Source organism: Antedon mediterranea, chromosome 1 (assembly GCF_964355755.1).
Source record: "Antedon mediterranea chromosome 1, ecAntMedi1.1, whole genome shotgun sequence".
Taxonomy (NCBI): Eukaryota; Metazoa; Echinodermata; class Crinoidea; order Comatulida; family Antedonidae; genus Antedon; species Antedon mediterranea.
The window spans coordinates 8,666,438-8,693,109 of record NC_092670.1 but is presented as its reverse complement, the minus strand read 5'-3'; the positions used below and the strand labels follow the sequence as shown (position 1 = coordinate 8,693,109).

Genomic DNA, 26,672 nt, shown 5'->3' with positions numbered 1-26,672 from the left:
TTAGATATAGATGTAGTGGTATGTCCATAAGGCAAAGAATCATAATTATCTAGGCCTATAACAGGTTTCAAGATGCTTTACAATTGGAGAGGGTGCTATTAGAAATATTAGCCTACTGTTTATGAACTATTTGTAAAATTATATGTACATACATTGTTTGGAGTTAGATGCACCGTTGGTTACGAGACAGTTTGTTATCTAATTCAACTTTATAACGCATCAGATATAGATGTAGTGGTGTGTCTCCATCATGCAAGGAATCATAATAATCAAGGGATAGATTGGTTTCTAGATGAATACAATTGGCCTTTACATTTGTTTCTGTATTTTGCAATATAATGCATTACATTGCATGTATTATTCAATGTCGTGATCGCTGTTTGTTAAGAAGACTTCAGACTTCAGAAATATAGATAACAAATTGACATGTTGGTACCTCAAAAAAGGGGCTCTACGTGTGAACTACCACAGAAGATACTTAAAATACATGATGAATTTAATATTTAAATTTTTTTCCAAATAAATATCAAAAAAACATAAAAAACATATCTTATTTAACTTACTTAACTTTGTTCTATGTCTGGTGACTCAAATAAACCAAAAGGAGCCTTGAAGTTGAGTCTCCAAAAGAAATGTAATATATATGGTAGTAATAAAAGTAAGGTGAATAAACAAAGAAAGACTAAAAATGTAACAAAGGTCAAACAGGAATTTTTTTTAAATATCATTAGAAAGAGTAAGATATTTCTTCTAGGAATCCTGTCTCTAGTTTTTTTTTTCTTATTTCTTTTCCATGTATTGTATTTTTATATATTGTTTTGAGGCAAAGTGAAACAATGAAACAATACTGTATTTCTGGTAAAATGTTCATGATTTTCATTATCAAATTTCAAATATGAATGGTACAGTATTCGGGTAAATCTCCATTTAAACACTTATAAGATGATCTTTTCAGATTATGTACCTAAGGTTTAACCAACCAAGTGGCATCAACATACTTAAACAGTGAGAAGAAATGGGCATTACATACACAGTAAGTCTTGTCCCACATTTTTTAAAGTTAGTAGTAGTAGGCAAGTTTGACAATATAATTGCTGCGGTATTCAAAATTTGTTGAACAAGAGAAAGATAAAGTTGACCTAAAATTAATAAAGGTTTTACATGTTTAAGGATATAAAGAATTGCAAACACTTTCTTGGATACAGATTTCACATGATAATACCAAGTTGACTAATTAAAAGTGTCTGTTTTGATAGGTCTACATTCTCTTTTATTTTCACCACTAAACTTCTATTTTTCGAAATATAAATGTAATTAATGCGTGTAATCAAAAATATTTTTATAATACAATATTTTATTTATTTACTTAGTTTTCTTTTCTGAAGTAAAGTGAATGAACCAAATGAAAATTATTTAATGTAAAAATTCATTTACACAATAACCAATCCAATAAGTAAATGTCTGTAACTAATTTGTAACTAAAAACAGTTTAAAAATGTGTTCTCTTCTCTAGTTGGTTCTGTGCATGTTTTTTTAAAAGCAGTCTAATTGTAGTATTTGGTACAGTAGTTGTTATTTTAAAAATGTAAAAATGCTGTCTGTTCATTGGACTTCACAGATTAAGTTACATATATATTTTGTGTACCATAAGTATGTTGTTTATGTTGGTATACATTTTAAAATGTATGGATTTTTTAAATTGCTAAAAACATACATTTTTAATAAATTCAATTTGTTCTTGGTAATTGTGAATGCATACATTTCCAATACCTTATCGATGGTTTTCACAAGGTGTGGTTCATTCATACATATTTTTTCAATTTCTTGTAATCCTTTTCTCCCAAAAATAGCATCTTCCAATATATTTCTAAAAAACAGGGACATTCAATAATTAAATTCTTATGATTTTCATTTTCTAATAAATAAAGTTAAAAAGGATATTTTTCTTGAATTTTATTGTATAGAATCAAATAACTCACCTGGTGATTAAGACATCTGTTATATGTCTGCTATGTGCTCCCTTAAAATCATAAAAGTAAACACAACATTTCCAACATTTAAAAAATTACTTTAGATATCAACTAAAGTTAAATTCATAACTACATTTATTTAGGTACATAATTGTTTAATCTTTATTCCTAGGTCAGAATCTACGGTGGCCCACAACTGTCACGCACAATAACACAGAATCACACAATTAAAGAAGGAATTACACAATTAAAGAAGGAATCACACAATTAAAGAAGAAATCGCACAATTAAAGAAGAAATCGCATATAAACAAAAGAAAGCATGAAAATATAAAACGAAATGCACAAATAAAGAAGAAACGCGCAATTAAAGAAGAGCTAAGCACAATTAAAGAAGTCCGCAACAAATTCGAAAGCTCCTCGAACAATTAAAGAATTCTGCAACAAATTCGAAAGCTCCTCGCACAATTAAAGAAGTCCGCAACAAATTCGAAAGCTCCTCGCACAATTAAATAAGTCCGCAACAAATTCGAAAGCTCCTCGCACAATTAAAGAAGTCCGCAACAAATTCGAAAGTACCTCGCACAATTAAAGTACAGTAGTCCGTATGGAACGCCATCGCTGCCTCCGGCAGCAAACTTTAATTCTATTCGGCTCTTTTACCATTACGTTCGGCTCTTTCAATATTCGGCGCATTTCTATTTGACCCATTTACCATTGCGTTCAGCTCTTTCAGCATTCCATTCGGCTCTTTTTTATTCGGCCCATTTACTATTACGTTCGGCTCTTTCAGCATTCGGCCCATTTACCATTACGTTCGGCTCTTTGTGATTCGGCCCTTTTTTATTCGGCTCTTTCTGCATTACGTTGGGCTCTTTTTAAATCGGCATTTTTTTATATGGCGCAATTAAATTCTAACCTTTTACATGGGGTCAAATGGAAGAAAATCAACGACTGGAAATGAGTCTATAAAAAGTTTACAAAACATATAGATGCAGCATGTAGAGTGTTTGGTTGGTTGAATTAAATGAATTTGAAGGCTATTTCAATATGACTGATCATTTAATTGACATGATTAATGTGTTAGAGAACTTGCAATTGTCCTACCTTATTGACCATTTTGAGAGAGAAAAGGTTTAATTTATGGCCTAGGCTAGCTAGGCCTAGCCTAGTGTCAGCCTAACATTTAATAATAATAATTTACCCTTTCTCTCTCAAAATTTGTTAAAAGATGAATAAATTTTAGGTTATTCAACACATCTTTAATCGGTTGGCTACTCATGGTTGGCGCCATGATGATGAAATGTTTGTAAACTTTTCATAGACTCATTTCCAGTCGTTGATTTTCTTCCATTTGACCACATGTCAAAGGTTAGATTTTAATTGCGCCATATAAAAAAATGCCGATTTAAAAAGATTCCAACGTAATAATGCAGAAGAGCCGAACAAAAAAGGGCCGAATCAAAAAGAGCCGAACGTAATGGTGAATGGGCCGAATAAAAAAGAGCCGAATGCTGAAAGAGCCGAGCGTATTGGTAAATATGTGCCGAATAAAAAAGAGCCGAATGCTGAAAGAGCCGAACGTAATGGTAAATGGGCCGAATAAAAAAGAGCCGAATGCTGAAAGAGCCGAACGTATAATGGTAAATGGGCCAAATAGAAATGCACCGAATGCTGAAAGAACCGTACGTAATGGTAAATGGGCCGAATAGAAATTCGCCGAATGCTAAAAGAGCCGAATGTAATGGTAAAAGAGCCGAATAGAATTAAAGTTTGCTGCCGGAGGCAGCGATGGCGTTCCATACTGACTAGCTGTACTATTGTGCGAGGAATTTGTTGCGGACTTCTTTAATTGTGCGAGGAGCTTTCGAATTTGTTGCGAACTTCTTTAATTGTGCGACCACCATAACCACCATTCAACACATCATCCAAATTTAGATTGAACTATTAAACTACTAGAAAAAAGAAGTTTAATATTTTTACAGTATATTTGCTAAATTCTGTATGGTATGCAAAGTAATCACAAATTTGGCCTTGAATAAATGATGACTCTTACGGCATGTTTTTATAGCAGATTTACTGTAGCTTTGCAAACTTCTCACTGTTTTTATCTTTGTAAGAATTTTTTAGAACCTTAACTCGAGATCAACTGATAAACAAATGTAAATTATTACAATTTTGATAAAGTTTCAATCTATCTGGCTGTAGTAGAACAAGGCCCACAGCCATAAGTCGCGTGCTAAAATGCATAGTGATACCGGACCGAAAGACAGACCGACAGACCGACCGACCGACCGACATAGTGAACTATAGAGTCGCGTCCACGCGACTAAAAATGTACATGGTACAATTTGCATGAATGGATAGCAGGAAAATTTACCATTGAATCATCTGCACCACATTCCAATGGCAATATCACATTATTTCTGAGATTGAATTTTATTTATTAATGGTAGCTTTGTTACTTTATGATCATTTAAACATTCTTAAGAACCATTACCTCTGTTTCTCTAGAGCTGGAAGCCTGTTGAAAAGTCGGATCCCAAGTCGGATTCGACACAACAGTCTTAATTGACTCGAGTTTTATATCTTCCTGTGGTTAAAAACATAATCATTTCAAAACATATTTTAATAATTTTTTAGAAAAACAGTAGTTTAAAAAATGTCAAAGATAAATATGGAATCAAATGGATACATACTAGACTAATTAATAAATAATTCATTAAATGTTATATTTTATATTTAAAAAATGAATGTCAATATTTACTAAGCAAAAGAAAACAGTATAGAAAATATGTAACTGGACAAAACAAACAAAATATGAGAAGTATAGGCTACAGTGTAGTAGTACTGCCTAATATAAAGAAATTTCTAGAAATCTGAACAATTTACCGTTTCTTCTTTGTGATGCAATTCAAACATTTCAACTCCACGCCGTATTTTCTCAATTTCAATTGATTTCAGTCCATAAGTCTTCAACAGAGTCTCATCAGATGTCTTGTTGATTTGAGCAACAGAATTCAACTGTAAAAGAATAACCATGTTTACAATGGAAGTTACTGCATCACCCTGGTTTATTTGTCTGTTTGTTTGTCTGTCTGTTATTTACTTACAAAAATACAGAACAGATTTTGACAAATGTTGATCACATAGATAGAACTTAGTCCACAGAAGATTATATTTAGGAATTTTCCAGTATTAGCGCACATTTAATTTTTGACAGGACATGGATGTGAACAAGATTTTAGATGCGTTTTCACTTTTTGACCAATGCCGTTCTCAGAATAGACTGAAGGAATAAATCAATGTTTGGTAGTACAATTTCTGAACATAGGATTTAGTTTGCGCCATATGTTGAAATGTCTACTCTCAAAGGGATTGTTAGGTGAGACTGCCAGGGGCGCAGTTTGATTAGGCTTTGGTGTCATTAGTTTATTATAGTAATCATCTAGGCCTACATGTGGTATTCAAAATAACCATAGCATCAGCATATTAAACCGGACACACAGTGAAAAGATTGGAGGCAAAGTACCTGGCAATGTACCCGGCATATATATTACAAACTACTGGGGAAATAGTAAATGTACACATTAAATTTAAATGTTTATTCACTAACTTTTTTGTCTTGAAGGGCATCTATAATTTCTTGTCTAACTCCTTCTCTTAGCATATAATGACGTATTCTTGACTCCATTTTCTGTGAAGATACAACATTAGTTAATAGTGGTGTTTGATTATCAATAAAAATAGTACATATAACTTTACCAAACTACAGTATTAATTTTTTTTTGTGGTGAGTAAAAAACTAGAAAATCAAAGTGATACTCCATACCAAATACTGGGAAGTTGCTTTCAAGTTTCAAATGTGACAGTATTTCACCTTTGCACTGTTTCGGTATAGTTGGGTACAACACTTTATAAAACTGGGAGAAACAATTTTTTAAATGGAAAATGGAGCAAACCGAAATCATTGCCTAGTTGTTACGACAACCATTCTTCTAGTATCAATTCATAAGTTATTCTTTCAGCGTGATTATATAATTAAGATTAAGAGGCAATAACAAAATAATGAAAGTAAAAACGATTAATTATGTCAATTATTTCCAACTTTCAAAAAATGTTTAAGAATTTTCATCACATCGACGCAGTTTTTCATCGACGCAATGTTCATCACATCGACTGAAATTTTCATCGATGCAATTTTCATCGATGCAGTTTTCATCGATACTATTTTCATCGACGCAATTTTCATCACATCGATGCAATTTTCATTGCAACGACGCGATTTTCATTACATCGATGTAATTTTATCATCGCCTAAACTTGCGTAAACAGCGTTCCATATTTTACAGCCGTGTATATTATTGACAGCGAATGTCATGTATGGCAGACTACTACAGTATACGGGGTAATTGGAACAGCTTCTTTATGGCTCATACGCCAACCTTGCTCCTAGACCAAAACCCAAAGTCAGACATTTCCAACTTTCAAAAAATGTTTAAGAATATTAAACCATAGTTGTTGTTACGACAACCATTCTTCTAGTATCAATTCATAAGTTATTCTTTCAGCGTGATTATTCAATTAAGATTAAGAGGCAATAAAAAAATAATGAAAATATAAACGATTAATTATGAAAACTGAAATTTAACAAAGTCAAATATTTCCAACTGTCAAAAAATGTTTAAGAATATTAAACCATAGTTAAATTGATTTTGTTATCAATAAAGTTTGTCACACATTAGTGGTTACATTGTTACTTCAATGTTAGTGGTTGATTGTTGGATCAGTGGGTAATTTGGCTGAAAATGACATGGTCTGTTACTATATCGAACAATTGAGATACAACATTGGTACAATGACTTTACGACACATTGATTTGATCAATTGCAAGAATGTATAACATCACTTAACTATGGAATGCCGCAAGTTTTTAGCGATGATGAAATTGCATCGATGATGAAAATTACGTCGATGAAAATTGCATCGATGCAATGAAAATCGCGTCGATGCAATGAAAATTGCGTCGATGAAAATTGCGTTGATGTAATGAAAATTGCGTCGATGAAAATTGCATCGATGTAATGAAAATTGCGTCGATGTAATGAAAATTGCGTCGATGTAATGAAAATTGCGTCGATGAAAATTGCATCGATGAAAACTGCATCAATGAAAACTACGTCGATGAAAATTGCGTCGATGAAAATTGCGTCGATGAAAATTGCATCGATGAAAACTGTATAGATGAAAATTGCATCGATGAAAACTGCATAGATGAAAATTGCATCGATGTGATGAATTGATTATGAAAATTCCATTAATGGTTCTAATTCAATCAATGATGAAAATTACTACTTGGCCTACTAGTAAAGTAAATGATGATGTTAATAATGATGTTAATAATGTTATTATGTTGCTAAAAGTTGACGGTTTCTGAATATTTTGATAGGATAAGCATGTTTACCGCTTGCGATAGCGCGTTAAAGACAAGCGCCCAGTGAGTGCGCACTAAAACAGCAGGGAGATCGCAATTTTTATCGATCCAGTTTTCATCGATGCAGTTTTCATCGAAGCAATTATCATCACATCGACGCAATTTTCATCACATCGACGCAATTTTCATTACATCGATGCAATTTTATCATCGCCTAAACGGCGTTCCATATTTTACAGCCGTGTACATTATTGACAGCGAATGTCATGTATGGCAGTCTACTACAGTATACGGTGTAATCGGGACAGCCTCTTTATGGCTCATACGCCAACCTTGCTCCTAGACCAAAACCCAAATAAGAACCCAATCGCTGAGAAAGCTGTCGGTGATGTTGAAGACGAACTACCCCAACTATGCTCACAAATACCATGCCTCGCTCTATCACAGCACACAACGCCATTTAGCCAATCATGAATCAATCATCATTTTTCAATAAGCTCTGATATTAAAGTTGGTGATCTTGTGTACGTGTACGTCTTAGCCGATCGTAAGTCAAAGGCCCATCAACTTTATCTCGTAAATTGATGGCACTTCAGTCAGTACAGCGTACAGAGTCAAACATACTGAATCCTACAGTACAAGGTATTCTCTTCGACATTTCTTCAATCGCATTGAGGAATTGTGTTCCAAAGAGGACTCAAACAGCAAAGATGATTACCATCTTACAGAGAAAAGGCTCACTAAAATAATAATTAAGCTGACAATCCCAGCCGATTATTCGTGCAAGGTTGATCCATCATGAGGCAAAACTCTCCCTTAGCAGAAATGGTCCACAGGCCTGTCAAGAGTGTCAGCCCATAAAACACACAATTGTAATTTGATTATATTAACTACCCATCAAATATAACCCAAGGGTACTATTAGGTCATTTACAACAAGGTCACCTGGACAGCTCATGAAAATTCCTACATGGTTTTCAGCAATTTCTGTAGTGAAGTGTCTGTCGCACTCCAGCTGGCCTCTCATGTGTGTCAAGATAAACAATCAGAACTGGTAAATTGTTTAAAACAGACCAAGATTTATTACCCGGATTTTTTCAAAAACCCGGGTGAAATGGACTGATTCTACTAAGGGAGAGAAATGCCTAATGATTGCCTACTGTACCCTACCAGTGCCGACTCTGACACCTGCTCCCACTACTGATGATATCTGACCTTCATGACGTCGATATTACATCGTCAGTGTCAGAGCCCAGACGACCAACTCGCAGCATACCCGGTCACTTTAAACGAATATTAGTTTAGTTTAGTTTAGTTATAATGGGAAAGTTTAGGCGATGTGCCTTTTTAAACCCCATATCAACTACATTGTGTCAATGCGATTCTTGAAGGTATTAGCGGTCTCAGAATTGACAACGTCGGCTGGTAAACTGTTCCAATGGTTTATTACTCGTTGCGAGAAGGTATGTCTTCTACAGTTCAATCCTTTATGGAAAGTAGGCTTGAAAAATCTCAGGTGATGCCCTCGAGTAATTCTGCTAATGTTACTTCTCATTTGGAAAAAGTCATCCTTGGCTACACCCTCGAAACCTTTAACAATTTTATATGCTTCAATCAGGTCACCTCGAATTCTTCTGTCATACAAGGTTGTTAGGCCAAGAAACTTTAAACGATCTTCATATGAATATGAACGGATACATGGAACTAATTTAGTCGCACGACGTTGTACTCTTTCAATTACATTTATGTCCTTTTGAAGATACGGATTCCATACTTGAACACAAAATTCGAGATGTGGGCGTACATAATGCTTGTAGATGACGTTAAAACAATCCTTATCCATATATACGAAAGTCCTTCTGATGCTTCTTAAACAGTTCATGGCCCGCTGAGATACTTTGGCGCAGTGTTGGCTTGGTTTACAGTCATTAGTAATTAGTACTCCTAGGTCCTTTATTTTCTCAACTGTTTCCAGTTCAACTTCATCTATTTGGTATTTAAAATGAACATTTGAATGCCCAAAGTGCATCACCATGCATTTGCTTTTATTAAAAGCCAACATCCATTCTTTACTCCACTGCAGTGCATTGTTTAAAGATTCTTGTAATAATTGCCCATCATTTCTATTGTTAACTACTGAGTAGATCTTTGTATCATCAGCAAATAGCTTTATATGACTAGACACATACTTTGGTAGGTCATTTATATATAATGCAAACAATGTAGGGCCCAACACCGAGCCTTGTGGAACTCCACTAATTACATCAGCCCAACTGGAAGAAGCATGACGCACTTTGACTCTTTGTTGTCTGTTATCAAGAAAATCTTTAATCCATAATAACAATTGACCTTTGATTCCATAGCTCTCCAATTTCATGAGTAATCTCCTATGAGGAACGCTGTCGAAAGCTTTACTATAGTCCAAAAATATGACATCAACATTATTGTTGTCATCCAAAGCCTTAGTAACATCTTCCATAAATTCTAAAAGATTTGTCAGACATGATTTCTTCTCAACAAAACCATGTTGCTCTGTTGTTAGTATTGCATTGTTCTTAACATGTCGTAGTATGTTGTTACGAATAATATGTTCAAAGATCTTGCAAATAATACATGTTAGGCTTATCGGTCGATAATTGGACGCTTGTGATTTGCTGCCTTTCTTAAAGATCGGAGAGACATCAGCTCGTTTCCATATTTTTGGTAGTTTACCTTCCTCTGTAGACTTCTTGAATAAAAGATACAAGGGTTCTGATAACTCCTCAGCACACTTGTTAAGTAGACATGGATGGATGTTGTCTGGACCAGGACTTTATATATGTGCGAGACAAGTGACTGCTGAATGAAGTATACCAAGATTGCTCATAATAATGCCCAAAGATGGAGGGCAGTCTTACCCAATGAAAGTGTTTTCCTACTGCAGTTTTCAGGCTTCCTAGATTTTTTTTAATGAACCACTTTTAACTTTACTTTTCATGTGCCTATGGGCTTATCCATAATTTTCTATAATAACTCATTCTTTTTTTCTTGATGGAAAAATACAAATGTTGTCACGCCAGTAAGGCTGTTTGTCGTGTACCGCCTGCTGTCTGGGTAAATACGGCTGGCATTGTTGTTGTTACGAATGCATTACTGTTTGCTTTGTTAATAAAATTACATTATTGTTGACGACTGCATTCTCAGAGGACAATCGAAGTATATATTGATCGAAGCGTTGAGACACTATATATCAACATACTGTACATAATATTGTTATACCTCAAGTATCAGTTATTCAGTTGTAAATTGTCCAAGTTAGCGTAACGGTATGTTGAATGCAAAGCGCATGCACAGAATATGGTAAACTTTTGTCTATTTTGAAAAAAATCGAACTTTAAGAACACAATCTCTTCTAAAGTAGTCAGAATAATGAATGAACAAATGTATACAAAAATAATACAATTCCATTAAGTGAACCTTATTGGTTTGTTTTGTTGTTAAATTGTATCTGCTGGTATCACCTTTTATGTCGATTAACTTGTACTTAACTAGGATACAATTAGATTTAAGTGTAATTCAATTGCAGTTAACTGAAATGGAAATAAAATGTATTGCAATTAAGTCGAACAGTATTGCACTGAATATAATTGCACTTCAGTGAATATATTCGAATTTTAATTTAGTTATATCATGGAGGTACAGTAACCTCCATGATATAACTAAATTAATGGCAAGCCGTTGTATCATCATGGAGGCAACCTCCGTTATATCATAACCATTGAGGTTACCTCCATGATATAACTAAATTAATGGCAAGCCGTTGTATCATATTATTGTATGATAAAACGATACGATACAATCTGCAAGATGGCTTCTGCAGAACAAAATTTGTGTACAGGCCTAGTTATACTGTAATAACACTTAACAGGCCTAATCTCCACTCCTTATTATCCGAATAAAAAAGCACAGTTCGTAATGTAAAAACTCACCGTACGTGTAGTATATTAGTTCTTTATGATTTTCAAGATATCTGCGTTCGTTTAATAATCACAAAAATGTAGGTATAAACTGGCCTAGGAATAGCTAATAACAGCTACCAAAAATCGTGTATAGCCTACATCAGGATCATCATACTGTTTTTTTACGAAAGAGTAACAACAATGCTTTGGAAATGATAAACAATGAGGCTAACCAAGCGTAACAAACAACTACATAATATTAATAAGCGCATTTATTGCATTTACTAATTGATTTTAGTAGTACGGGGCGCCGTTCATAAATACAGTGTGCATAGACTCTACGGTTTACGAGTAACTTATTATATGGCTATTAGGCGTATCGTATAGGGCCTCATTCTTGATCGTCGACCTGTCGAGCACATTTTTATTAAAATTACTCTTGTTTTCAATTTGCTGAATGGATAGGTTATTCCAAGCCTTTATGCCTGTATAAAAAAAGTTAAAAGCAGTATATTCAGATTTAGGAACTGAAAAACCACTGCCACTAGGTCCTACTTCTAGTAGCCTATGGTACGGCTATGAAACTTTTCATAGTCAAATAAGGAACAACGTTTAGCTAATCATCCCTAACTTACCTATTTGCCTATATCGTTCGTTAGTTTTATAGGCCTATGCTTTACAAGATTCGTCACAGCAGAACAGCGGTGTCAGAACCATCACCAAAATGACATATGGGTCGTGTCACCACAAAAGGAGCCTTGTGTTGAAATTAAACATTTTTAATTATTATTATAATATTAATCTCCATTCTTTAAGCTTTCCAAAAATATGTAACTTGCTTTTATTTCTTCCAAGGCAATTAAGATATGACCCGATTTCAACAAAGCACTTCCGAATTCATAGATTATCAACAATTAGAAAACAGCCTTTGAAGTTCAGTGGAACCATAACATTGGTTCTATTCAATATCCACAAACACATTTCTCCCTTGGATACCATTAGTTAATATTAATGGATTTACATGAAATTTTAACACACTTAAAGAATGAATACGAATAAAGATTATACTTTAAATTTCTTTCAATTTTATTGTCATCTTCATATTTAAAATCAAAAATTAAAAAATACATAATTATGTTGATTTATGAATTTTTTTTAGCATACAATCGGTTAAAATAACTCACTTCTAGATCATGATTATACAAATTCTTACAGGGCAATGTTGACAGGTGATTGACATAATTTTTAGTAATTAATTATCATAATTGATATTAATATCATAATTTATATTAATATCATAATTGATATTAATTTAATTTTTCTTTCGCAAATTTACAATGGTACTGTATAACTGTAACAGAATTCATTTTTTTGATACTTTTCTCCTTTTTTTGGTACATTTGACTGTTCTGCAACATTTTGAAGTTTGACGCTTGCGGTATCAATTCATCCTCACCATGATTGTTTGGTCGTCGAACAGTGGGAAGAGGCGCAACAATATCTCGAGTTGCCACAGTGCAAAACTCCCTTATTTTTTTCGTAGAGGTACCACTGTCTTGCTGGTGTCATACCTGGTGATGGAATTATTCCGCATTCTCCAATGGAAGCTGATTGGCGTTCTTTAAAAGCTGAAAACGTTTCTCTTCTTGGTCGATAAACTCTTTAGTGAAGATGACGCCTGGTTCATCCTTACTGAATCTGAAATTATCATTTGATTTTGTTTGTTAATAAACTGGAAGGTGTAATTTTGTATTTAAACAAACTGAGTAAAAGAAGAAACATAGTTTTATTAATTTCACAATTACCTCATGTGGTGCAGTGACTTGATCCCTGGCAATGGCCGGAAATACCTTGACAGAAATGCTTGCCAGTCCAAGTGTTGGTACATTCACTGTACCATCCTCCCATCCGACTACTCTTGCAAGGTTGGTGCCTTGTTTGGAGTTGTTTTCCATTACATTAACGATATCATTGAGACTGCTCACCAAGCTTCTTCGGTACCTTTTGTTTGAAAACACCAAAATTAGCATCCGGAGAGAACTTGTGTGACCCGCAACTAAAAAGTGTAGGCTAATAGAGTCGTTGCCGACCTGTAAGACATCTCCACGCAAGATACCACAGCATGTATTTGTTCTTATTTTGCCCTGAACAGTTGTCGCAGTTCAATGATACATCTCTTTCGTGTAGGCTTTGTGTTTTGAAAAAATCATCCAAGTACGAAATGACAGAGTTTGATCCCTTGGAGACGCAGTGACTCTCGTCAACAAGGTAGTTGACTTGCTGACCAACAGCTTCGCAAGCAATTCCGAACAGTCCACATTTTCTGGTAGAAAGAAAATACACAGGACCTGGCTGATGAGGATCGCAATGGTAATGCACTTGTTGTGCAAAATCAAAACTGTAGTGCATCCTACCAGTCAAGTCATATGTATTTTCACCACCAAGAAATGACTTGGTTGTTAGGGACTGCTTGGCTTCTGCTACTAGGTCTCGGTAGTGTTGTCTTTCCTCATCAACATGCCGCGATGGTCAATATATTGCTGCAGCTGAAGCGTTTCTCTTCTTCGGTTTGCATTTGCCGATTGGTATACTTTGCTCCCAGCAGCCTGACAGATCCAGCATAAATCTGATTTGGTTTTGTGATGAGGATATGCGGGATGAACTGTTTCCATATTTTTAGGAATGATGTACGTTTCGCAATCCGACAGCCTGTATGATCTGTAAAACATTTAAAAAAATACTTTTTATTTACCATTCCAAATTTATAGAGCATTTTAAATTGAAAAATCATCACATTACGGTACCTGCAACTTCACGGCGCCTGTTACCTCGGCTAACATCGCATCATATTTGTAATGGACAGACTTCTTTGTCATGCTTGAGGGTAGAATCCGAACACGTGGATCATCTTCTCGTCTTCCTGCAACCCTTCCTGGTATCACCATTCCATCTTGTGTCTCCTATTGATCGCAGAAATTGAACAATACGGTTCACATCACCTTCACTGAGAGCATTTTTGTTATTCTTTCGGCCTCCACTTTTTTTCTTTGGTGGGCAAACACCATTAGTTTTATAATGCTTAATGATCCCAGTGAGTTGCTTGTTCGATATACTGAAATTTAACAAAACAAATTTTTATGATAATCAATCAATTTATGTGAATATTAATAAACATTGTTGATTATTAATTAAAAAAAACCCTTATAAACTCAACTTACCAATGCATAAAAGAAATCCTTGCTTACATAATTTAATATTGTCAATTTTGTAAGTAATACGGCTCTTCTTTTCGATCTAATTGATTTTTTCTCTTGCTACAATCAGTCTTTGTGCCTCTGCGCATATTTGACGCTTATTCGACCAATTACAAGCATTTTTCGTTCGATTGTTTCCATCTCCATTATTTGTGCACGGTGATTTAGGATGAACTCGGTTGGAAATATTTTGATGCATGGATTTCCTCTACATTTACAGTGTTGAAAGTTTTCAATTTTGCTAGCCTCGTCTCTATTCAGTGGGCCTGACCAATCATCAAAAACTCTACATAATAATAAAATAAAACAATAATCTGTTTAATATTGAGTAAAATAATTATTATTTGGGTTAATTCTAATTTAGACGAGATCTTAGGAGGCCTATCTATTTTTGAATAATAGGTTTCCCATAATAGTATTAATAGTAGCCTAGGCCTACTTACTCTTTTCTTACAAGATCACCGTCATTATCAAGAAAATTACCTCGGGTTCATCTCGTCTACATTGACGACTTCTTCGTTTTCAATAACTTTATCCTCGCCGTCAGAATCTTCGTCTACCTCCATCCAATAGTCTTCAGTATCCTCATCCTCATCTTCACTTACCCCACTTTCTTCAGCCTCATCGTTGTCTCGATGAGTAAAAAAATCCTGAATGTAGTCGCTGAACAGGGCCGCATCGTCGGCATTAGCAAGAAGAAGGCCAGCATTTAAAAGCGTCAGCTATGTCTTTTTCCGATCGTTCATTATCAGAATTAGACATTTCTATTACTTATATCGAACTATTAATTTCAAATGATGCTAAAGCATTATAGTATAGTTTATTAAAAGATTGTAAATTATAAGATTAAAGTAGGACAATAATGTAGCACACTGTAAACCTCGTGCGAACAGCTTACCAAGGAAGTAAACAATACGTCTACGCATGCTCACATGTGATTGACCAATCAGAGGACGCGATTAGTCTCTTTTGTTTGGCCGTATCTAAGGCCGAAGCCTTTATAAAAAATGATTGTGATTGGACTATGATTGAAAATATAAATGTTTATTCATGATATTCTGAAAGATGACATTTCAAGCTTTAAAACCATACAGTTGTGACGGGTTTCCTATGTTGGAAAGGCGAGAAATTCGATTGAAAAATAGGGTAGATTTTGGCCGTTTACGACAGAAATCGTAAGAATTCACACAAAATCTTACAACATTGTCTATAAAAACGTCAAAATTTACGTATTTTGGAACAAAATTAAGTTTTAATATTAAGGACAAGTAAAGTAATAATATTTGAACATGTCGAATATGTAAAAAAAAATAAAATTTTATTTAAAGTCAAAATTGACTATTCGAACTTTCCAAGCTAAATTATAGCAATAGAGCTTTTGCGACACAAGGCTCCTTTCGTGGTGACGCACCCATATGTGATCAATTAAATGTTCCAGATGTAAATATAAGTGATTGGCTATTCAAGATTTGAGATGATCTTTTAAAGCAGCACCCAATGACAACAAGCTGCATTGAAGACTTCATTAAAAAGCTGAAAAAATAAATTGAAACCAGTAACCTTAAAATTGCTATTTCTCAATTGGATGTCAAAAGGATATTTGGCCAATCTCTACCAAGATCTTTCCTTTGATCAAGAGCTATGTTAACATTTCGGAAATCATCAGAAATCCAGAATCCATGTTATTACCAATCATTAGGGAATATCAAATCCATTGTACAGAGTAAGTACAGACTTATTACTATATTGGTTATTTTGAATAATAATAATATATTTTTATTAGTCACTCTCAAGTTGTAACTATTATATTATTATGTATAACTTTTATAGGAATAATATATTATAATACTGAATTAAGATACAGTATAGAGAGTGGGGGATTGGATGCAATAAAGCAAAGAAAAGACAAAAATGTTAAAGAATGTTTAAGTTTAATTTAACTTCATCACTACATTAAAAAGTATTGTATAGTACAATATGTAAGCCAGTCTAGGGAGTCATTTATGCTAATACAAAAATTGAATATTTCAATTATTGGCAGATAATATCCCTTATTACCAAGTCTACTGAACAATTCACTATTTGTTGTGGGATACAATAAAAAGGCCTAATAACTATCTATTGTATTTGGCATTCGTCTAGACATATTATATCCTTGTATTGTATACTGAATTCACCATATTTACTGAAGGGATACACGTCACCGACTGTTTATTCGTTATTCTACATTATTTTATACAGTATGTTGTATCCTGTATTATTGTATTGCTTTATATTGATTTAAAAATCGGCCAATCAACAATTAGAGATTGTTATCACGTGCTTCTCTGATCAACGCCCAGGTATATAGCAAAACATCATTATTGTAATTCTACTCTCATTACCATATTATTGATTCGTTTGGAAAAACCCATTGCCGCCATTTATTTATCTCTCAATATGTGCTGTTTTATAATTTGTTTTTAAATTACAAAATCTGACGTAAGTAACAAATTATTTAGTTTTTAAAAACTGTTCTGTTTTCTTTATCTAACCTAAACAGATAACACATATGTATCCCACAATAGTTTGTTATATCGTATATGTTAGTAGTCATCTTCAAGATAGTACAAACGATCCTATTGATTAGAATTACTGAATGTTAGAATACATAGCAACAGTCTGTGTTTCTTTTCAATCACATAGTAGGGAGATATAATATAGGCCTATAACATCTGATTTTTCAATGTGACAATAACCATAACCTGAAACACTTTTTTTTTATATTGTATAACATTATACCTTTCTCGAAATAAAAACATTAAATAAATTGGTCAATCAAAAGTTTGCTGTTTAAATCTTATTATTAGCTCCGATTTTACAGAACCTGAAAATCGACAACAATGGACAATGGGAACTTGAGTTCCTAGGCCACACTAATAGCCGATCAACAATCTTGCTAACAATTTGGTCGTTAGTAATTCATAACTACAGTATACGTTTTAATAATAAACCAGAAACAAATTCCTATCAATGTGAACCTGAACAATAGTATCAAATACACAATACCCAGTTTCATTTTTAACACACCGAGTTTGTGTTGTTAAAAGCAGATAAAAAGCTATTTTTGTAACGGTCCATTAAACAAATCCAGGTCATCATACATGAATATGGCATATATTGAAACTTTGTTCTATTGTGCTATATCAAACGTGCCTACATTGTACATTATACATTTGTTTACTGTTTATTTTGCAGGTGCATGTTTAAGTAAAACAATTGTGAACAAAATTATACTGTGACAGCGGGAAATATGAACACGAGACTAGTGATGGATGAGTTTGCAAATGAGGTAATTGCATGTACAACATTTGAAAGATTGGCTCAAATATCTTATTCAATGATTTTTGAAGAGATATATAACAATACAGAGAAAAACCAAATAATTAAACGAATGTATACCAGTGGGAGTTTCTGCGAAGGAATGCCTAAATACATTTTGGGTGATGTAGACATGATGGCTGTGTTATCTTCTGCGACAGTGTGTTGGCAACATCCAAAGGAAAAAGAACCAATCAGCACAGAAGTGAGTGTTATAGCGGAACTGTATAAAAATGAACCAGCATATTTGAAACTTAAAGTATTGGATGAAAAGAACATTCAAGAAAGTTTTAAAGTGTTTGACGATGAAAGCGGCAGTTTCATTGATGAAAATGGCTTTTTGAAGAATAGTACTTTGAAGGAATATGCTATAAGAACAATGGATTTACCTTCATCTGATGGTTACTGGAACACTAGCTATAAAGATTTTTTGGAGAGTAACTGTGTTTATGAGGATGTACATTATTCTGGAGCTGAAATACACGGACCATCACTACAACAGCCGTCTACAGCATCTGACCTATCAAGTGATTTAGTGCATTGCTTATCATGCCAGTCATGGCCACCTATTACTGACAACTTTTTTACAAGGCAGAGGGCAAGTAAATGGCCATCACAGGAGTTATTGAACAATATCTCAAATCTAGAATGTCTTGTAGTTCCCGTTGGACGTCATGATAGTGACACAAAAGACAGTGAATGGCGATTGTCATTTTCTGTTGCAGAGAGAAAGCTCATTCAAGAAATGCCGGAACCATTTTCTGGCTGCATGTTTGCTTTGAAAGCTATCAAGAAAAGACGCAAACTGTTTGAGTCTCAAGAACCTACACCATTCTGTTCGTATTTCATCAAGACTGCTTGCCTATGGATGTGTGAAACTATTTCATCTGACAACACCATGGATTTAATCAGACAAGTCCTAGATTGGCTGATTAATTGCTATCAGAAGAGATATTTGCCACACTACTTTATTCCACAGCAAAATTTAATTGGTCATTTATCGGATGAACTTTGTGACGACGTGAGTAAAACATTGACAGCAACTAAACACGATCTTTGGGTGATGGTGATGTCAGGTATTGCAGGTGGCGAAGTATCTTTAACAGGTGACATCAGCCGTGAGATATGTGTTAAACTAAATATTGTAGACGTACATGAAAGTGGTGACTACTTCAAGTTTAAGGCTGATCTTTTGAATCATCCAATGGCTTCAACATGTCTTACAGAGTTCCGAAATCGTTTGAAGTTGAAACAAGATATCAGTACATTAAAATGTTTTTTCTTTGATATGGGGCTAATCTCTTGCAAAGTCCTTTGCTGGCTGAACAACAATGTTTCCATTACAGAAATTATCAGAAATACAGAATCCATCTTGTTACCAATTATTAGGGATATTAAATCCATTGTAGTGAAGGGATATGATAAAGTGTTTAGAACAACATTGTATCAGCTTTTAGGGGACTTAATCACGTCTGTACTAGCGTGCTTACGAAATAAATGTCCACTGAAAGAACTGAGGAAGTATCAAAAGAAGGCCTTGAATTACTACAGTACAGGAGGTGAAATGGTCTACCCCAACAGAAAAGGTGACAATTTCTTAGGAATGCGTGCTCTCTTGGTAAAATTCCACTACTTAATGGGTAATGATATCGATTTAAAAGAGGCTATTGAAGATGTTCGTACTACTTTGCAGGTACACAGACATCCAAACATTTCTCTCATGGAAATAGAAATAGCCGATCGTAGAGATTTGATTTATAGGTCATGGGAAATTGATGGTTTATTTCAATACGTTACTAAAGGTCATAACGGTTATAGCGAGTCATATGGCCGAGCGGTTAAGGCAGGGGCGCCGTTTACCGTACCTAAAGAGCCAATAACAACATCGGCAAGGGTTCGAGGCCGACTCGCTCCTAGTTCTGGTGGTGGAACAAGTCTTCTCGGATAAGGACTATAAACCGTAGGTCCAGTGTACACAGTTATAACCTGTGTGTACTTTAAAGAACCCAGTTCATTATTCGAAAAAGAGTAGGGGGTTACCCCGGTGAACTGGTTCACACAATAGCCCCTGTATCAGGGGGATTACCACCTATCTGATAGGACAGTGATTAATTCACTATTGGTAATCCTTGGCCACATTGCCTAAAGACATAAAATAAAATAAAATAAAATAAAATAAATAAAAATAACGTTAACGTTACGTTTACGTTAGAAGTAATTTTGTTCTATATAATGGCAAGAGTGGCACTTACAAATGGCAATACATACGCCGCTTCTCATTTCGTAAATGGTATGAATTTAATTCAACTAATACACAGTGATGTGTACATGTTGAAAACCATTATTGAAAGTTTATTAGGTCTAATGCAGGTTATGAAAATGGTATGCAATGGTACCATTTAAGTAGTATGTGAAGCTACTATGGAGCTAAGTTACTAACTTCTATTGACGATAACATTAACTGCATATTCAATGTACACTTGAAGTTAATTATAAGAAACATGTATCATCTAGATTAGATAATTAAAATAGCAATACGCCTACTTGAATGTTTATTTAGAAAAAAAAAACGTTTTTAAAATTGTTTTTTTTTTAGTATTATTTGATATGTTTATATTTATTGGAAAACTTTTAAATATTTAAACTTATCTGACTGTCCTTCACTTAATGGTCATTCAATTGAAGATTAAACTTCTTTCTTATTTGTGTATATACTTTTATTTTATATATTGTATGCCTATTTAATATTATATTATACACAATTTTGATTTTTGTTGAAATAAATTAAAGTCGTGAACATTCTTCTCCTTCTGAACTCGTTATATAAAAGTCGTCGTTAGACAGGGCAATTATTATTTATACGTTTGCAATGTAGGTGTTACTTCAGTTAGCAACTCACTTTGTTACACTAAATCGTGTATTACTACCTCATCTTGTGACCGTGTCCATATTTCCCGAATATAAATGTACAATATTGTCTAAATACAAGCCAAATATTTTGAATAAAAGTATATCATTGTTATATTTGTTAAAACTCCGCAATTTTGCCCATTTAAAAAAAAACCCTGTACTTAGTACAGGAATTGATGTACGAATTTCTACCATTTTATTATTTAACATAAATGCTTACTGTGATTACATAAAATGATACTAACACAATACAGATGCGTATATCACAATAATTAGTGCATAATAATTGCATTTTAAAAAGTCGGAATTTTGCCCCTTTTTTGAAAAAATGCTTGTACTATAGGCCTAGTACAAATTTCTAAACTTTTATTTTGTGAAATAAATGATTACTATGAGCTTATAAGATGATACTAACAAATATATGTACATATATGGCAATATTAGTGCATAATAATTGAAAATCGGAAATTTGAACATTTTTCTAAAAATATCAAAATTTGGACCGCTTAGTTTTGTGACATAAATGCTTACTATGACCCCATAAGATGATACTACCACAATAATGTGTGCATATATAGCAATAATTAGTGCATAATAATTGCATTGTATTAACATTTGCCCTAAAGCGTGGTTCTCACTAGAACGCAACGCAACGAAGTATTGACGCAAAGTGCTGTATTGCGTAATCACAAGTGGGAACCAACGATGCAACAGTGCTGCAAAAATCACAGGTTTGATTTCACGCAGGCGGGGGCAAACAAAATTATTGGAAGGGCATTTTCTTAGGTTGCGTCGTTTGCGTTACGTTGCATCGCTAGTGGGAACTACGCTCAAGGGTAATTTAGATAAAGTGGGATCAGTTTTCAGAAATAATCACAAATGCAAAATCGTATTACTATTATTACAAAGAGGGGATATGATAAAGCGGTAAACTACATTTTAGGAGCGCCAGAGTTAGTCAAAATAATGGCTTTAAACAAAAAAAAATTGTTGAAAAACGGAATTGCATTATTTTTATTTAATTAAGAGGTAAAAGACACTATACCTTTAAATAAAATTGTGAAACTTGGGATAAGTTGGTCTTTTATTAAATGACAAATACTTAGAAAGGGCTATTGGATTTTTTTTTACAGTGACAAGGCGTTTCCTTAAGCTCTGTCTAGACTATTTTTATTTTATTTTTTATTTATTCATTTCCCAACCAACAGTGAGCTCATGGTTCACCACTTACAGGAGGGAACACAGACAACACGAACACATACAAAAAAAAAACATTAAACTAAACTACTAACAATGTTACGAAACTTACGAAATTATTACTAAAGATATCTAACTCAGGGTTTCTTAAAGTAAAAGAATTATAAGTTTGACTTAATCTACTAATAAAACCATTTTTTAAAACATTTACTCTACTAAAAGGAATATGAAAAGTAGAATTTCTTCTAAGACGATGACTAGGGACTCTAAGATAAAAATTACTAACTAAGTTACAGTCAAATAAAGAATTAATACATTTATACAAAAAAACAAGATCAAAAAACTTTATGTGACAAAAAAATGTGATGTGCCCAAATATGGACACGATGATATCACTACCATATTTGGGCATATCAAATTTTTTCACATAAAGTTTGATAGTGTAGACAGTGGTTTAGAATGTATAATTTGTATAATTGGTTCGTTAAGTTTTAGTCATAGGAAACGTTTAAGTTCAATATTGAATATCGAAACGTGGCAGGCTGAAGGCGCTTGACCTTTGACAAGATCGCCTAAATTTCTAGTTTTTAACCTTACAATATTTATATTGTATATTCAGGTACAGCCGCTCCATAATCTCTTTGCTTTTCTTCCTTATATCTTTTTTACATAATATTATTATTTTTACTAACACACATTACTGTTTATATGCCTAATGTATATGTTTTTACATCTTTAACATAATTTCATAAACATCTTCATGTCGTACAACTACTCGTAACAATTTTTCTCAACTTTCTATCATCTAAAAGTCGTAGTTAGTCATGCCTCGGGTCACATTCTATGGTCACCGTACAGGTAGGCTACTACATTAGTACTTCTATGAATGGATGACTAGCCGGTGACAATAACGCTAGTTGGTCATACCCAGTACCGTTTTGATTTTACGATCTTTCGGGAAACCACTTCACGACGTTCAAATCTTAACTAAATATTTTATCAATATTTCTGTCCTTAGTTTCTTCAAACTGTATGTATTGTAGAACCATATTGCATCCAATTGAGTTATTAAAACAACATTTCCGCTTAGGCCTACCTATATAGCAAGCAAGGTTCATATCTTTTTTTGAAATTGTATTTAAGAAATAAAAATGTAAAAGCAAATATAATTAAGAGTTTAGTTAGGCCTACCTATATAATTACTTCATAAAACAGATAGTAACAGCTGAAACGTCGATATACTCAACTTTAAGAAACACATAGTGTACTGCAAGACATGTTCATATAGGTTTTTGCAATTTTATTTAAGAAATGAAAAAAGTAAGAACAAATATAATTAAGAGTTTAATAGTTCCACACTGTGTAGTAGCCCTAGGTAAACATTATAAATGAGAAAGAACAGATGTGGAACACATCCACCAACTGGAAAAAAAGAATTACCTGGTTTGATTAGGGAACGACATTTAACAATAAACATGTCTTTATTATGGGGAATGATCATTAAACTAAAGCAGGGACGCAACATAACCTAAGTAATTTGACCAATCACAAGCGATGGATTATCTAAAAAGTCGTTTATCATTGGTCAATTTGCTTACGTTGCGCTTACGACCTTGTGTTTCCAAGAGGAAACCAAGCTTTAATAATAGTACTGTATATGTGATTGCTTGGTTGTCTCTATTAACAGAGAGTTGTAACAACTCCAAGCTATTATCAATAACAGTTAAAAAAACCTACAGTACAATCAATCTACATTTAATAATAGTACTGTATATGTGATTGATTGGTTGTCTCTATATCAGAGAGTTGTAACTCCCTGCTATTATCAATAACAGTAAAAAAAAACCTACAGTACAATCAATCTACATTTAATAATAGTATTGTATATGTGATTGCTTGGTTGTCTCTATATCAGAGAGTTGTAACTCTATTATCAATAACAGTAAAGTACAATCAATCTACATTTTTATTACTATACATACTTATTATGACATAATTGAAATACTGTAATTATGTTAAAAACAATATAAATGAATCTATTATTGACTTAATAAGTTTAAAATTATTTATACTTTATTTTATCTGTCCCAAATAAAATTCATGTTGACATAGAATTGCTAAATAGTGTAACACAGAAAATTACAAAAATATTTGTATTTACTTAAATAGAGTTATGTACTTATCCTGTGGAATGATGAGGATTATATAGCAAAACATAATATATTTTACTATTTACAATGTAATTTAATAGTCAAGAAACTTTCATACACGTCATGGAAAACAAATACCTTTATTGTAAAAGTAGACAATAGTAAAAATAATTACCTAAGAAAAAATTGTAATAGAGCCATTACATTTAAATTAAATATAAACATTGAATAGATTAGTTCTTGTTACAATTAGTTGAATGAAGTTTTTTTAATTATATACCTGCTACGGTATATGAATTCATTTATCACGATTAGATTCAGATTTATTTTGTATTTTAAACTTGCAGTACATTTGTACATTTTTTTAAACATTTTTAAATTTTTGTTAAAAAAATGTTTAAACTGCATATGTTTTATAAAATGAGGAGGTTTATGACAATATACAAGATATATAATACAATTTAAAAATATAAAAGTATATACAGTAATAGGGCCTACAGACCACCAAGCTTTCTATACTAAAACATATTTAATAGTGACATTAATGTATAGGCATATAACTAAAGTTGTTAAACTGGCACTAAACACAATTTAGTTATCAGATGATGTTATGATTTCATACTCCTTCATCATGTTTTCTCGTTTAAGCTTTTCAACTAAAGATGGCAATTTACCTAATATTTCAATTTTGAATATCAAATCCCATTGATCTTCTGGCTTAACATTGTAAAATTGGTCAATCCATGTCATTGTGTCAATGCTTATTATAAAACCAAATTTAATTAAATTTTTTCGATGTTTTGAGAATTTACGAACCTCAAAATTCTTAAATCCTTTAAATGACGGTACCATATCCATTATCTTTGATTCTAAACTACGTAAACAACTCAAATAAACCGCTTCAATAAGAACAGTTACATCGGATTTATTGAGAATCGCTGGCCCCACAAGTAGCTTGAACAGACCATGTGCATCTTTACCCTTCTGTATTGCAATTAAAGGCACTTTGTTTTGAAACTCGTATAGTAATAATTTCAGGAGATTAACATTTCCATAATCTTTCCAGAAAGAATTGACATCAACAATCAGCTCAATCAATTGTTCTGTGGAATGTTCTTTAGAGAAAAAAAAATAAAAATAATTATACACTATTAAACTATTAAACAACAGTTAAATTTACTTTTATATTTTTGAGTTAAGTTATTAAAAACAATAACAATATGTCATTCAATATATAATTTTAAAGGTTATTCCAAAGTTTAAAAATAAATTCTGAAAAGATGCATTTAATTTTTAAGAACAACCTAAATGAAATTGACATCCAGAGACAATTGATGATATATGCTTATTGACAGCGTTGTTTGAACACTCTAATAACGTAATCAAGTATTGGTTAAATATGGTGGTAGTACCAACACCTCCTTGACGAACGCCGGACAATGTTTCAAATTGATCATTAGGATCATCATCAGAAAGGTATACATTTGTTGAGCTATACAGTGACTGTATTATGTCAATCATTTGCTTGATGACATATCATTGTTACAACCTCTATTGGACTTAATACTTAGTATATTAAAAATTAAATTTTTATTATAAATTGGAAAGAGCTTTAGATATTGAGTTTACTGAAAACAGTGGAAAGTCTTCAACATAATACAAAATAAATTTACTTAATGTCACCATTGATACATATATCCTTGTGACTATCTATATCTATGGATAAACCGACAATGGCCTATTCTCTCCGAGAAGAGAGCTACAACTAAAATATATTTAACTTTTATATATAAACCAGATAATCAAAATGATAATGGTACATTCTATGAATCCTAACACACTACCATCATCATTTCTTTTTGAGACATGGTAGAAGAGGTGGACATTGAGCTTAGGTTAAGCACTACTGCTGCTGCTGCTGCTGCTGCTACTAATCTATTGCTGCTGCTGCTACTAAAAATTGATTGCTGCTGTAGGGGTCTGGAGTGGTCGACCTTTTTGCTGGATGGACAACAATGCCCTTTGTCGATATGACATCATCATGTCCATATATGGGCACATCACATTTAATTAAGTTTAAAGATGTATTGTCCCCCAAAAACATGAAAAATAAAGATTAATAAAATCAGACTTTGAATAGACTATTTTGTAGTTTTAATAAAGTCAATCTCTTCCATCGAATAAAAAAACGAAAAAAAATAATGTTTTCACTTATAAAATTACCAAATAAATCGTTAAATTCAACCAAAAACTCATTGGCTGGCAGCCAATTTGACTATTTTCAGGGGAAAAAGAATATCTTTATGGTTGCCTAGCAATTTTAGTGTTGCTAGTACCAGCCTGGGCTAGCAGGCCTATGAATATGTTCGGTTGTTGACATAATTCACAGTAGGTGTGTTATAAAAAAATAATGAATGTTTTATATTCGTGCATACAACAATTTCATTCTGTGAAAGATAAA

At 33.1% G+C, this 26,672-nt stretch overlaps 1 protein-coding gene, 1 long non-coding RNA gene and 1 pseudogene across 2 annotated transcripts in view; all 3 read right to left on the bottom strand.

The window, feature by feature from the left end:
- Window positions 1–1,674: 1,674 nt before the first annotated feature.
- On the bottom strand, window positions 1,675–4,563 carry LOC140046233 (uncharacterized). The gene is made up of 3 exons (XR_011844749.1): window positions 4,470–4,563; window positions 1,980–2,020; window positions 1,675–1,867 (listed from the first exon to the last, which is right to left on the bottom strand). It is a non-coding gene; the product is annotated as an uncharacterized lncRNA (long non-coding RNA).
- Window positions 4,564–13,141: 8,578 nt separating this feature from the next.
- On the bottom strand, window positions 13,142–14,441 carry LOC140046224 (uncharacterized; annotated as a pseudogene).
- A 6,876-nt stretch (window positions 14,442–21,317) lies between these two features.
- Window positions 21,318–26,672, bottom strand: part of LOC140040965 (uncharacterized) — a 50,098-nt gene continuing 44,743 nt past the window's right edge. Inside the window, exon 23 of the mRNA XM_072087273.1 lies at window positions 21,318–25,326. Within this exon, the coding sequence (XP_071943374.1) occupies window positions 24,803–25,326 (524 nt within the window). The 3' untranslated portion in view covers window positions 21,318–24,802. The remainder of the gene's footprint in view (window positions 25,327–26,672) is intronic.